This window comes from Nycticebus coucang, chromosome 1 (genome assembly GCF_027406575.1).
Source record: "Nycticebus coucang isolate mNycCou1 chromosome 1, mNycCou1.pri, whole genome shotgun sequence".
Taxonomy (NCBI): domain Eukaryota; kingdom Metazoa; phylum Chordata; class Mammalia; order Primates; family Lorisidae; genus Nycticebus; species Nycticebus coucang.
This window is the reverse complement of record NC_069780.1, coordinates 97,127,848-97,142,606: the sequence shown is the minus strand read 5'-3', so window position 1 is coordinate 97,142,606 and position 14,759 is coordinate 97,127,848. Positions and strand designations below refer to the sequence as shown.

General features: G+C 37.7%; 1 protein-coding gene across 2 annotated transcripts; it reads left to right on the top strand.

Moving 5' to 3' along the window:
- The first annotated feature begins 309 nt into the window (after window positions 1-309).
- C1H4orf47 (chromosome 1 C4orf47 homolog) lies at window positions 310-14,648 on the top strand. 2 transcript variants are annotated; one of them, XM_053584392.1, is made up of 8 exons: window positions 310-789; window positions 2,346-2,526; window positions 4,522-4,741; window positions 6,729-6,866; window positions 6,968-7,043; window positions 11,083-11,262; window positions 12,775-12,941; window positions 14,413-14,648. In XM_053584392.1, exons 2-8 carry the CDS (start codon window positions 2,427-2,429, stop codon window positions 14,459-14,461), a joined length of 930 nt encoding a protein of 309 aa, XP_053440367.1. In that variant the 5' UTR covers window positions 310-789; window positions 2,346-2,426; the 3' UTR covers window positions 14,462-14,648. The 2 variants fall into 2 exon arrangements, with proteins under 2 accessions (XP_053440367.1, XP_053440357.1); XM_053584382.1 differs by having other exon boundaries at window positions 2,349-2,526; window positions 14,413-14,644.
- The last annotated feature ends 111 nt before the right edge of the window (window positions 14,649-14,759 follow it).

Here is a 14,759-nt window from a genome sequence, read left to right as displayed (position 1 = left end):
AAGCGGATCGACTACAACTCCCAGCATGCCCCGCGCCATGCGCCATGGGGCATACCACGAGGCGTCTCCTCGCCCAAGCCTGGAGAGGCGGGAGGCTGAGACGTTATTTACGATCAATTCTTTTGTTTGAGTCATTTGTATTTTCTGACGCTCGGTGTCCTTCTATATGTCCTCGGATACGGATTAGCGCCCTACTCCTGACCCCCCAGCCTACTTGGAGTGGATTCTCCCGTAGCCGGGGCAACGCGTCACAGCGCGGGCCCCCAGCGGGGGAACCTAGCTACTGGGTGTGTTGCTCGGAATGCTCGCTCCTGGGCGGGCTGCAGCCCTAGTCACTTCTTGTTCCGGATTAGCCGGGACTGGAAGTGGTACTACCTCATCTCAGTTATCGGATTCGGGGCACTTTGGAGAGGCGACTTGATCCTCGTGGACACTAGGTGGTGTCCCTTAGATGCCTTCTACTCCGAGCTTCTGTTTTCCTAGTGGGAAGTAATTTGTTGTCATCAGAGCTGGACGTTTTCTGCCCTTTCTTCACCATCCTACACCTTTTTTATCCGCACCTTTCGAAGGGAACTCGCCGTTTTCCGCTGTGTGTGTTTGTCTAGGAGATTGTAAACTTCTTGAGGGCAGGATCTGTGCCTTTTTAAATCTGATTTTCTAGCTAGCGAGCCTCACCCGAGAAGGACAGGTTTGCAAAGTATCTGTTAAATACCTGAATGAACGAATGAACGAACGAATGATTTTGTATCATAAACGTTGCTGAAGAGTTAAGCAGTGGAAAAGTTCTAGGTAAGAACTTCTTTCCTTTCCGTCTTCAGTAGCTGGGAATCCCGTGGTGAGGAAGAACCTTGTGGAGCTGACAGTTTAATGAGGAAAACAGCTGTAAATGAAAAATGTTTACGAATGTAAACCATGACCCAGCAGATAAGTGGGCGCTCTGAAGTAGCGTCGTACAAAATAGGCAATAGTCTTGTGCCTGGAGAGATCCCAAACTAAAGACTGAAAGAGGACAAATGCATCCAAGGGGGCGGGGCCGGGGTGAGGGTGGGGGTGGGGGTGGGAGTTCTCCAAGGTATCTGATGATGCTGGTTGATTTAGCAGACCTCGAGCTCCATTTTAAGGGTTTAACTTCCCTGTGGCAGCGCAGAAAGGCTTTGTGAGTGGGCAGTGGGGTGGAGCTTTGAAATGTAATGTATATCGAATTACTACATCCCAGTTGACCGACGCGTAGTTCTAAAGCACACCCGATCAGTGGAGAGGAGGCAGAATGGGGACGGTGTTGGAATTTTCTTTTATGCTTTAGTTAAAAATGAATCTTGACTTGCCTCATGGATGTTAACATTAGAAATGATTCATGCTCAGATGAGCCACAGTTCCAAATAGACAGGCTTGCTGAGAGTCAATTGGAACAGCTTGCTCTAAATTCAAGGTAACAGATTCCTACCTTGCATTATAAATTGGTAAGCATACGCCAATGTTTGTTTTATTCACTAATGTAAGCCCAGTGTTTAGCCCATAGTTGATGCTTGGCATTAGACTGGAGGTAAGTATTCTTACCTCTTTGGGCCTCCTTTGAAGGACACATCTAATTTAAAAATTATTTTTTTAATAAAGAGTTGCCCGTTCAATGGGATATTTCACTTCCAACGCTACCTTTGTTGGAAGTGTCTGTTTCAAAAGAAAACTCTTAGTTGCAGTCTGCCCTTTAGCAAATATCGAGAATTCATCATGGAATTTTTGTCTTCTTATTCTTGCTTTAATCTTGCCTAAATAATTGTTCTCTTCCCACCTCCCCTCAGGGAGCTAATTTTGCCAGTGGCACATTTCTTATTAAACTCCGAAAAACAAAAACCCTCAAGAACTATAGGGAAATACCTGCATGTGTTGTGCATTCTGAAAATCTGTTACAATTTTCAATATGGGGAACGGTGCAAGCTGTTGAAATCATTTTTATCTAAACTGTAAAAAAATGCCTTATATCATTATAGTTTTTAAATTTGCCCCAAGCTTCTGGAAAGAAGGATTTGTTTACATGCTATTTATACTATGCTGTACAGTAATGATTTTTATCATTTTCAGCAGATAAATGGCAGTGCAACAGATGATACCATACACGTTCCTTTATAATTGGAGCACTTCACAGAGACAGTCAAGGGGAGGGTTCATGGGATAAATTTTGAATCCCAGAACTTGCCTTCAGCCCTGCAGAGTAGATTCTTTCTCCCACAGAATTTGGGACTATTGTTTTATAGTGGATGTTAAAACTCTACTACTGAAAGTAATTCGAACTGAAATTTAGTAATCAATTTTTTCTTAAATTTCTCCCTTTACTTTTTAATGTAAAGTAGGGTTTTTCTGTCAAAGAAGTAGCTCTAAGGAAACTTTGAAAGTTACCAGTGTAGAGAACACCATTGCAAGTAGCTGCGATGCCTGGAGAAACAGGAAAAACAGATATGGAGAGGATTGGCCTCTTTAGTGAGATGGAATATATTACTGTTGGTGATAAATATGTGTCACCATTTAATCGTAAGTATATTTGATTTTCTTTACAGCCTAAGGGTGGGTATTTTCCATACGAAATTTTCAGTTTTCCAACCTGAGTGAGAACAAGACGCTGTCTCTACCAATATAGAAAAATTTGCGAGTGTTGTGGCAGATGCCTGTAGTGCCAGCTACTCAGGAGGCTGAGGCAGGGGGATCAGATGAGCCCAGGACTTTGAGGTTGCTTTGACCTGTGAATGACTCCATGGCACTCTACCAAGGGTGGCAGAGTGAGACTCTTATCTCAAAAAAAAAAAAAAAAAGAAATTTTGAATTTAGTGTTTAAGTCACATAGTATTTCATTAGTGTATGTTTTAAAGAATTTAGTTCTAAAGTTGATTAACTTGTAAAATTTCAATAGAGTCAGAAGAGAATTTAATTTTATAAGAGTAGGAAACTCGGGCGGTGCCTGTGGCTCAGTGGGTAAGGCGCCGGCCCCACGTACCTAGGGTGGCGGGTTCAAACCCGGCCCCGGCCAAACTGCAACCAAAAAATAGCCGGGCGTTGTGGCGGGCGCCTGTAGTCCCAGCTACTGGGGAGGCTGAGGCAAGAGAATCGCTTAAGCCCAGGAGTTGGAGGTTGCTGTGAGCTGTGTGAGGCCACGGCACTCTACCGAGGGCCATAAAGTGAGACTCTGTCTCTACAAAAAAAAAAAAAAGAGTAGGAAACTCATTTTGTTGGGCTATTCTACCCTCATTTATTGTCCCCATAAGGGAATTTTATTTCTTTCAGAAGGTGCGTGGCAGTTTTCTCCCAGAATATTTTGCTTTTAGTTTTTTTTTTTTTTTGGTTTTTGTCCAGGGCTGGGTTTGAACTTGCCACCTCTGGCATATGGGACCGGTGCCCTACTCCTTGAGCCACAGGCGCCGCTGCTGCTTTTAGTCTTTTCTTCTTGGATGAGACATTCCAGTATGCACACCGCAGCCTGTCAGCTTTTGCATCCAAGAAGACCATCCATAATTACTTTCCTGAAATATGAAATGCTAAATTGCTGCCCGAGGGATTTTTAGAAAAGTCATAAATAATAAAAAGAGCTAAAGTAAATATATATAGTATGTGTCTCAGTTAAATTTTTGGATATCTAATGACTTGCATGAAACAATAAAAAACACTGATTTGTAAACGACTCTAGGATAAGTTAAGTAAAAAAGAAAAGTGTAGAATAGTGCATATCATATTCTAAGCATCAACAACCAAAAATATATATATGAAAATATTCACTTGAACATGCCTAAACATTCTCTGGAAAACTAAATCTTATTGCTCTGGAAAAGAACTGGGTGTCCAAGCATGAGAGGAAGAGATTTTGTGAAGACTTTATACTTTTTTGAATTTGGAATTATTTGAATGTACTGGCTTTTCAAAAAATCAGGTTAAAAAAATTGGTGATACAAATTCAACAAGTCAATATCCAGTTGAATTAAGGGTTCTGTACACTTCAAAAAAATTGCACATTACCATAAGACTCCTCAAATACAACTCTAAAATTATCAAAGAAGTTCTGAATATTTGTGTAAACAGCCTTTAAAACAGTATTTCATTTTCTAAATACCACAACTTTTTAATCTGTTCTCTTATTGATGGACATTTGGGCTGTTTCTTGGTTTTGATCATTATGAGTGAAACTACTATTAACATTCTTGCTCATGTTTTAGTTGGACATAGGCACTCAAAATTTGAGTATAAAACACCCTTCTCTTCAACATACTCACACCCTCTTACTGACATTTCAGCAAATAGCATTTTCTAGTACTTAGATGTAGAAATACTGGATTAGACAACCTTAAATTTTAAAATTCAGAGTGTAACCATGACCTTCACTAAAGGTTCAAATGTTTCAATGATAACCTCTTAGGCTTTATTTAGAACTCAAAAATCATAACTGAACCAAACAACATTTGGAAACTTTTCTGTTACATTCCATGTCCCTTTAATTACTAGTGAGCTCAAAATTATAATATGCCTAATTTATTTTTAAAGGGCCCTTTAATGAGGCTGCAAGCAAAAAGAGACAGATGCTACCTGGGGGATCCAAGGAAATGTCAGATCTCCAGGCAGGTTATTTCGATCCCCATTTTGTAAGGATTTTTGAAGGCGAAGGCTACATAAATGTGAATCAACTGAAGAGGCAGCATATGATGGGAGAAGCCAAAAAAAATCTAGGCAAAGCCTTTCTCCCCAGTAGTGGAGATAAAAAGCCGTAAGTGTTTGAGGAAAAAAGTCTTAAATAGATTTCCTGCACCTTTATCTATCTAGTGTAAATTGTTTATTTTTCTGTAGGACTTATGTTAGATTAACGTTTGAGAATGATTTCAGGTTGCTTTAAGTGGAGGCAGTTACATTGTATGATTTAGATTGATGGTTAATTTTTTTTTTTTTTTGAGACAGAGTCTATGTCACCCTGAGTAGAGTGCTATGACCTTGCAGCTCACAGAAATCTCAAACACTTAGGCTTAAGCGATTCTCTTGCCTCAGCTTCCCAAGTGCTGGGACTACAGGCACCCTCCACAACACCCAGCTATTTTTTTGTTGTAGTTGTTGTTGTTTAGCAGGCCGAGGCTCAGGTTAGAACCCGCCAGCCCTGGTGTACATGGCCAGCGCCCTAACCACTGAGCAATGGGTGCCGAGCTGTAATTTTTTTGTTGTTGTTTAACTAGGACCAGAAAAGGTGTTAGATTGACAGGTAATTTTGACAAAATATATTATTAAATTAAATTTTGAGTTATCTAATATCACTGTTCTCTATTAGTTTACATAATAAAAACCAAGTAAATAATGAAAACAAATTTGTTCAGAAAACTTTCAAGAGTCAGGTTTAGGAAAAAAATTACCTTATCCTAAAATGTCTGTGGCCTTGCCGATTTTTTCTGCTTTTAGAAAGTATAAAGAATGTGAAATCACGAGAAACACTTTTTTGATAAAGAAAATAACTGATCAGAGACACATTATTTAAAAACCATGTGAAGATACACTTACATGGTTTCACAGTAAAATATTTTAGTTGTGATAGTTGTTAATACAAATTTTTTTTCTTAACTTTAGTTAAATCATCCGTTTAACAAATAAAACCGTGTTATATAGCTGAGATTTAAAATCTTGTTTGTTTCCGCTCAATTACTTTCAACTCTCTCCATTTACAATTTGATAGATGAGAACTGATGAAGTCTAATATTGTGCTTATTTGTTAATACTTTTTGAGACTAGTAAAACTACATTGCTATAATTAAGACTTGCTTCTAATTCTAATAGGTAATCATCTCTTCTCGGCCAAAATTATTGTCTTTATTCAGTGTAGGGATTTTCTTTTGTTCTTTCATTATAGTTTCATTTTTTTCTACTTTTCCATACATTGTACAGAAGTGAAATTTTAATTTTTATTATTGTTTCTTGAACTGATTTTCTTAGATACAAATTTGAAAATGTGACTTTTTTGACATCTTTTTCATGTATTGCATGTATTTTACCCTTGAGGCAATTTCTTCCTGTTTTTCAGACTTCTCCTTCCCACCAGCTCTATTTTTGTGGAACATTTAAAACAAGCATAAAAGGGGCGGCGCCTGTGACTCAGTGAGTAGGGCGCCGGCCCCATATGCCAAGGGTGGCGGGTTCAAACCCAGCCCCGGCCAAACTGCAACAAAAAAATAGCCGGGCGTTGTGGTGGGTGCCTGTAGTCCCAGCTGCTCGGGAGACTGAGGCAAGAGAATCGTGTAAGCCCAAGAGTTAGAGGTTGCTGTGAGCTGTGTGACGCCACGGCACTCTACCCGAGGGCGGTACAGTGAGACTCTGTCTCTACAAAAAAAAAAAACAAAAAAACAAGCATAAAAGTATTACAGACATGTGAGGAAAATAACATTATATTAAAAACTAATAAAAAGTGTTTTCTCTTACCAAAGTCAAACAAATCAATTGTTACATATATTTTCTCCTTTTTTATCTTTTATTTATTTTTTTTTCCTTTTTTTTATTTTTATTAAATCATAGCTGTGTACATTAATATGATCATGGAGCACCATACACTTGGTTCATAGATCGTTTGACACATCTTCATCACACTAGTTAACATAGCTTTCATAGCATTTTCTTAGTCCTTTTTTATCTTTTAAAAACTTACTGTAAAATGTATATGTAACATGAAATTTGCCATTTTAACCTCCTTTTAAAAAATTAAAAAAATAATTGTATTTAAGATGTGGATTAGGAAGCTACTATGGAACAATAGGTGGTCCAATTCCATTCTTCAGCGCGCAGTCAAAACCTAGGGACAAGTACCAGCCACCTGGAAAGAATTTATATACAAACCCAGGAAAGAAAGGAACTGGATATGGGTACGATTTTTAATACTTACTAATCATTTGTTGTGAATTTTAAAAATTAAATAAAAACTGTCTAAAGCCTAAAGTCACTACTACTTATTTTCCTTCCTTAGCTATGCAAATATTACCATTGGTAAACAATTTTCACACTCAGCTGATTTCTATGATGCAGCAAAAGTAAATTACAAGGTAAAAGAATCTATTTTGAGTGTTTCAAACTTTCTCTTATTTGGTTAACTCTGAGAATTCACTCTCACTCTAATTTTGCTTTGTTCTATTTGTATTACTGGGGCCAATGGCAGACAGATGTTTATGGATTGTAATAATTGTACCTTTTTGATATTAGATTTCCACATCTTGCTGTAGATCCTCTCAGCTCCTTCCTGGATGAGTTTTATCTCTGCTGTGCTTTACCACGTCCATCTTACATCTATTTCCCCCCCTTTTTTTGGCCTTACATCTCTTGACATTTGCTGAGACTTGTATTAACTTGCCTTATCAACTATATTCTATTTTTTAAGAGTCATATATTAACTCTCAGTCACATTTCCATCATACCCCAATATTTTGTGCCTAAGAAAGGAATGGTAATATTTTGGAGCTGATCAAGAGCCCATTACAGTGAGCCAATGGGATGGAGGAGTTGTGGAGTGATGGGATAAAGGAGAGGTTAGAGAGTGGATGAGAGAGAGAGGGGAAGGGAAAAAAGTGTTCACTTCATTAAATGGCAGAAATAAAGAATAAAATGTACTGGCATATCACTATGGTCACCTTCAAAGTACTCCCCTTGGCCATCTGGTGACTGTAGTTATTAATATTCAGCAATGACTTATATAGAACTTTTTCTAAGATGAGTTTGAGAACTTGTTTGAACTATACTATGTTTGACTTATAATGAAATCTATTCATTTAATGTGGGGAATGTCTACATGTGAATAAACTGAGGAACCTTAGAACAGTATCAACATAATTTAACAATAACAGCATAACTTAAAAAAAGCTGGTAGTTATGAGCAGTCAAGTTAGTTTAGAATAGAAATTAAACGGCAATCACTTTATTAGTTTTTTTGGTTTGGGTTTTATAGGCATATAGGCTTCAACAATTTTGCTATGGTTATTTTAAATCACAATGGGAATGTAAGATAATAGTGGCCAATTTTGCAAATGGGCATTTCCAAAACTCAGGAAACATTTTCTATTAAATTGGGCAGAAACCTTGTAAGCAGCTCTGTTTCAATATATGAATTATGCAATTTATATAAAATTTGTATGTAAACTACCTTTCATCTGTAGGAATAATGATGCATGTATAATATACAATCACATACAATGTAATTTTACCAGTAATTGGTTTTTTATCCTAGACTTTATGGGTGTAAGATACTTTTTTCTTGCAGTAAAGCCATTTTATTCTCATTTTTAGTACTTAACTATACATAAGTCAGAATTTTATGTTCCTGAATTTCCAAAAAATTAATTCTAAAACTAATTTTTGAAAAAATATTATTTATTTATTTATCTATTTATTTTTTTGCAGTTTTTGGCCAGGGCTGGGCTTGAACCCACCACCTCCAGTATATGGGGCCGATGCCCTACTCCTTGAGCCACAGGTGCTGCCCTGAAAAAATTATTATTTTCTTTTTTGAATATTTTAAAAAGGTGACTCCATCATCATCTTGCCTGAATTGTTTCTGATGAGAAATCTGCTATCATGCTAATTTTTGTCTTTCTAGTTTTCTCTAGCTACCTTAAGGTTTTCTTGTGATTATCATGTGCCTCTGGTTTTTCTTTCATTCGTCTTGTGCTTGGGGTCAGAGCTCCCTGAATCTTTGGGGTTATAGTTCTTATCAAATTTGGAATATTTCAAGCCATTATTCCCTCAGCTTTTTTTTTTTTTTTTTTTTGAGACAAGTGTCTCACTTTGTCACCCTTGGTAGAGTGCGGTGGCTTCATAGCTCACAGCAACCCCAAACTCTTCAGCTCAAGCAATTCTCTTGCCTCAGCCTCCCCAGTAGCTGGAGGCGCCTTCCACAACACCTGGCTATTAGAAACAAGGTCTCACTTTGGTTCAGACTGGTCTTGAACCTGTGAGCTCAGGCAATCCACCTGCCTCAGCCTCCCAGACTGCTAGGATTATAAGTGTGAGCCAGGAGGCCTGGCCACCTTGGATTTTTTTTTTAATGAGACAGTCTCACTTTGTTGCCCCTATAGAATGCTGTTAAATCATAGATCACAGGGCAGCACCTGTGGCTCAGTGAGTGGGGCACCAGCCCCATATACCAAGGGTGGTGGGTTCAAACTCGGCCCCAGCCAAACTGCAACAAAAAAATATAGCCAGGTGTTGTGGCGGGCGCCTGTAGACCCAGCTACTCAGGAGGCTGAAGTAAGAGAATTGCCTAAGTCCAGGAGTTGGAGGTTGCTGTGAGCTGTGTGATGCCCTGGCACTCTACCCAGGGTGATAAAGTGAGACTGTCTCTACAAAAAAAAAAAATCATAGCTCACAGCAACCTCAAACTCTGGGGCTCAAGCGATTCTCTTGTCTCATCCTCCCAAGTAGCTGGGATTACAAGCACCTGCCACAATACCCAGGTATTTTTTTTTTTTTTTTTAGCAGGCCCAGGCCAGGTTTGAACTCACTAACCCTGGTGATGTGGCTAGCACCCTATAACCACTGAGCTACGGGCACCCAGCCCCACCACGGATTTTATTATTCCTCTTTCATTCTACTTTCCTTCAGAGATGCCAATTACACGTGTATTAGGTCATGAAATTGTCCAAGAACTTAATAATGCCCTATTCAGTTTTTAAGCATTCTCTATTTTCCTTTTCTATGTTTTTTGAGGTAGTCTCACTTTGTCACACTGAGTAGAGTACTGTGGTGTCATAGTTCACAGCAAACTCAAACTCTTGAGCTTAAGTGATCCTTTTGCCTCAGCCTCAGCTGGGACTATGGCACCTGCCGCAATGCCCAGCTAGTTTTTCTATTTTTAGTAGAGATGGGGTCTCAATCTTGTTCAGGCTGGTCTCAAACTCCTGAGCACAAGCAATCCACTTACCTCAGCCTCCCAGAGTGCTAGGACGACTGGTGTGAGGCACCGGGGCTGGCCCTTCTGGTTTTTTTTCCGTATTTCACTTGGGGTAGTTTCTACTATTGCTGTGTCTTCTAGGTCACTAGTCTATTCTTCTATAATATCCAATCTGCTGTTAATGTCATCCAGTGTTTTGTTTTGTAAGACAAGATCTTACTCTATCTCCCAAGCTAGAGTACTATGGCATCATCATAGCTCACTGCATCCTCAAACTCTTGGGCTTAGGTGATCCTCTTTCCTCAGACTCCTACAGACCAAAGCAAATAGAAATCTTTTAGGAAGAGCTTGTTAATTTGTAATTTAAGTAAATGAACAAGGTGAGTCCCATGAAAACTTAATTTTGAGGAACACTTTTCCAAAGGATAAATAGAATAAATTTTAAGTACCACTGTTGTGAAGTAAAAGAGCAGATCACCAAGGATGGATTCAAGTCCTATGGGTTGGATGGAGAGAGGAAGAAGGCAAGCAAAAGCTACAGAAAAATCTGAGAAGAGTAAAGAATTCTGAAAGTGCTACAGCAGGGTTCTTAAAATTCAGTCTTCTTGGTTCAGCACCTGTAGCTCAGTGAGTAGGGCACCAGCCACATACACTGGGACTGGAAGGTTCGAGCCCAGCCCAGGCCTGCTAAACAACAACGACAACTGAACTGCAACCAAAAAATAGCTGGACATTATGGCGGGTACCTGTAGTCCCAACTACTTGGAAGTCTGAGGTAAGAGAATCACTTAAGCCCAGGAATTTGAGGTTGCTGTGAGCTGTGATGCCATGGCACTCTACTGAGGGCCACATAGTGAGACTCTGTCTCAAAAAAAAAAAAAAAGAAACTCAGGGCAGCGCCTGTGGCTCAAGGATTAGGGTGCCGGGTTCAAACTCAGCCCTGGTCAAAAACTGCAAAAAAAATTCAGTCTTCTTTCTAGTAACTATTTTAGATTTCATTCAAGTGTTTTCAGTTCAGTTGTTGAATGATGAAATACCAGATTTCATAACTGCAAGAAGTGAAAAAATAATCTTTATAGTTATCTTTTTGAATCTGTATTTTATACATGAATTTTTTTTTGCTCCTCTATTAAATAGCAGTCTTTATACTTAGTGTTGTCCCATAATTTATGCTATGTAATTTCAACCTCTTTAATTTACAGAAAGAGACTGCAGAACATCATCGTTTAGTTAAAGGGTCACCTTTCAAGTTAAATCTTTACCCAAGGGAATACTTTGATGTGAATCCTTATTTTTCTGAGAAACCATTACCACCAATTAAAAAAGAAGAGAAGAAAGAAGGAGTTCCAAGCCCTTTTAAGCCCTCTTCTCCTGGTAAAAAGGTAAGTTACAAATTTTATAATGGAAAACAGTAAGCATTATAAAGAAATACTACGTCTTGTCAAATGACTTTATTAAGTAAATAATAAACTTCTGCTATTATGGATGCCTAGAATCAGGAAGCCCATTTTTACAGATCTATGTAACCATCTTTTAGTTTTTGAAATGGTGATTAAATATGTTCTTACTGCAGAAGTTTACAAGTGAGAATAAAGATAAAATACTCTGATAGTTTATAAATCTTAGTTTATACTTTGGGTTTGTTTATTTTTGTGAATTGACTGTTCATCTCCCTTATGGACCTTGTATTAGGCTGTTTCTCATACTGACTTGTAAGATTATTTCATGTATCAAGGTTACTTTTATTCTGTCATTTGTATGGAAAAATTTTTTAGTCTGTTGGGTCTTTGACTTTGATTGTGATATTGTATGCTGTTCAGAAATTTAGCAATCGGGCGGCGCCTGTGGCTCAGCGGGTAGGGCGCCGGCCCCATATGCCGAGGGTGGCGGGTTCAAATCCAGCCCCGGCCAAACTGCAACAACAACAAAAATAGCCGGGCGTTGTGGTGGACACCTGTAGCCCCAGGCGCCTGTAGTCCCAGCTACTTGGGAGGCTGAGTCAAGAGAATCGCCTAAGCCCAAGGATTTGGAGGTTGCTGTGAGCTGTGTGACGCCACGGCACTCTACTGAGGGTGATAAAGTGAGACTCTGTCTCTACAAAAAAAAAAAAAAAGAAATTTAGCAATCAGATATAGTCCAATTTATCAATCCTTTGTGGTGAGGTTTGTCATTTTCAAAATGAATTTTTTTTACCACAAATATTAGAAAAATGTACCTTCTCTTTTTGTTTTTTTGAGACAGTTTCACGTTGTCATCCTTGGTAGAGTGCTGTGGCATCATAGATCACAGCAACCTCAAACTCTTAGGCTCAAGTGATACTCTTGCCTCAGCCTCCCAAGTAGCAGAGACTACAGGCTCCCGCCACAATGGCTGTTTTTTAGAGACGGGGTCTCGCTTTTGCTCAGACTGGTCTCAGACTCCTGAGCTCAGGCAATCACCCGCCTCGGCCTCCCAGAGTACTAAGATTACAAGCATGAGCCACCACATCTGGCCTGGCATTTAATCAACTCATGTAGTACCAGGCTCCTTGTTCTCAATTTCCTATCAAAATACATTTGAGTAGGTCTTATTCCCTCAATAATAAACTCACTCCTCTATGTGGTGATAACCTGATCTGGTAAACTCTCACTAAATCATCACAGCTTGGCAATAGTGTAGAATATTACCTTACTATCAACATTTTCATTTTCTTATATAGAAATTTTTTAATTAGGGTTTTGACCCTGTAGAATTGGTGGAGACGCTTTGCTGGTATTTGAATTTAACAATATAGGCAAATTTCTTTAAAAGTAAAACTGACCCACAGACAAAAATGTATCTGAACTTCTTCACAACCTAATTTTTATAGAAATATTTTGCAAGACTACATTAAATTGTCTCATTTTTATTTATAGGCCGGTGGAATGAAGGCAGGGACATTTGACCCTTACCCATCACATTCTGCTGACCCTTATGTGGCTAAATTGACAAAGATTTCTGGCAAAGATGGTAAGATTTTCCATCCTCCAAGTGGACCAAAAAGCAGACCAATTCAAAGTATAATGACTTTGAATGTCAAAAGGTAAGAATATCTTACATTTACCCTACAAGCCAAGAAAAAAATGGTTTTTAACTTTTTTAACTTCAAAATTATACCTCTTATTTATATAGACCTTTAAAAAATAATAATCTTTTCATGGTTCACCTTTGTCATGTTCCCCATGACAAATCTGGGGAAAAAAGTAGAAAGGAAAAACAAATTTAGGCAACTTTAGAAATCTCAGATCCTTCCAGGTACCTGTCCTCCTTTGTAAAAGTTCTTTTTCATTTTCTGAAATTCTCAACTGAAAAAGTTCAGTGTATCTGTTCCCAACTATTCTGCCCATAATTTTTTTTAAAGTTAATCTATTAGAATCTTATTATGGGAGACTTGAGACTACTCAGATATTTATAGTTCAGTTAGCAGTACATGTTAACATCAGCTATTTCTCAAAGGGAATTCTCAGCAATTTTGAGGCCTCCTGATGATGCTTGAGAGAGAGTTCTGCCCTTAACTTTGAAATAATCTCTTGTAAAACAGGAAATATTCTGGTTAGTTAAAAATAACATCACTTATGCTTTGGGGAAAGTATATGTATATTATCAAAGTTACTTTTTAAAACTTCACTTTACCCAGGTTTTGAACACTCGCAAAAATAAAAAACAAGTTCTTTGGAGTTTAGAATATATTATAATAAATTAGAAAAAAACAGTAATTCTATGTGTGTGTGTGGGCATGCACATAGGATCATGACGAAATAGAGGAACCCATTTGATTACCTTTCTATCCATTGAAAAAGTTTTAATGCCATAACAAAGTCACATATTCCTAACTTTGATGTACTCATACAATGAATTAAGGACATCAAATTTACATTCTTTTCTTTTATAAAAATAGTAGTACATCCTTAACATTTGGACACTGATGATATTATTATTGCACTAAAATAAGACTGCCTTTCTTGCAAAAGTGCTTTTCTGAGTCACTACCCATTAATGTCTTTACATTTTCCTCACTACACCCACCTGCAGATGGAATTTCATGTGTTAGGGGGGAGTTGTATTTCAGTTTTTCTCTGTGTTCTATTCTATTCAGAGAACAAACCTGACAAAGTGCTATGATGCCGTAGGATATATGCGTAAAGCAGAGAAAACGTGAACAGTAATTGATTGCTTTTTTAGTAATCTTGAATTTATTGAAATGTCTTTCTGTTTGTTATCTCAAACATTATCCGAAAACAAGTTTTTGATTTCTTTTACTCTAATTTAAAAATGAATAAACCTCTGGATAGTACTATTTACAGTTGATTCCATAACTGTTTTCCTTCTTAAATTAAGTTTCCTAATAAGGTGAAATTTTTTAAGTTTGTGAGAAATTTTTGATTTTTTGAATTATTAATACATTAAAAAACATTTTATTTTGAAATGTTTTAATACCACAAATTTTTCTAAGAATACACAGATATATTACCTGCACTTGTAAAATTAAATGTGCATTTATTTTCTAATTTTAGGGCACTAAATATGAAGAACTACAAGACCGCTTCTGTACAGTCCTATTAGCAAGTGGGAGTCAATGAGCTAATTAGATCCTGACTACCAGCGATTGTCAGGAGCTAATTAGTTGAAAAAATATAAGATGTTGTGAGGCTGATAGCTAAAGCATTTAAAAGGAATATACAAACTTGTAACTCAAATCTCTGCCTTATTTTAATGCTACTACTTAATAAATACTATTCATTACTAATAATTTAACATGTGACTGCTAGTCTGTTTTTAGATTCTGTATTTCTGAGCAGAATATAATGTTTAGAGATTTTATAAAACCTGAAGTTCAGTCTATCATTTGAAAGCTTTTACT

Excerpts from the sequence above, each read along its gene's own strand:
- C1H4orf47 (XM_053584392.1), top strand. The coding sequence starts at position 2,427 with ATGCCTGGAGAAACAGGAAAAACAGATATGGAGAGGATTGGCCTCTTT. Across the intron at positions 7,044-11,082 it reads CAGCAAAAGTAAATTACAAG|AAAGAGACTGCAGAACATCA; the intron begins GTAAAAGAATCT and ends TTTAATTTACAG. Across the intron at positions 11,263-12,774 it reads CCTCTTCTCCTGGTAAAAAG|GCCGGTGGAATGAAGGCAGG; the intron begins GTAAGTTACAAA and ends TTTTATTTATAG.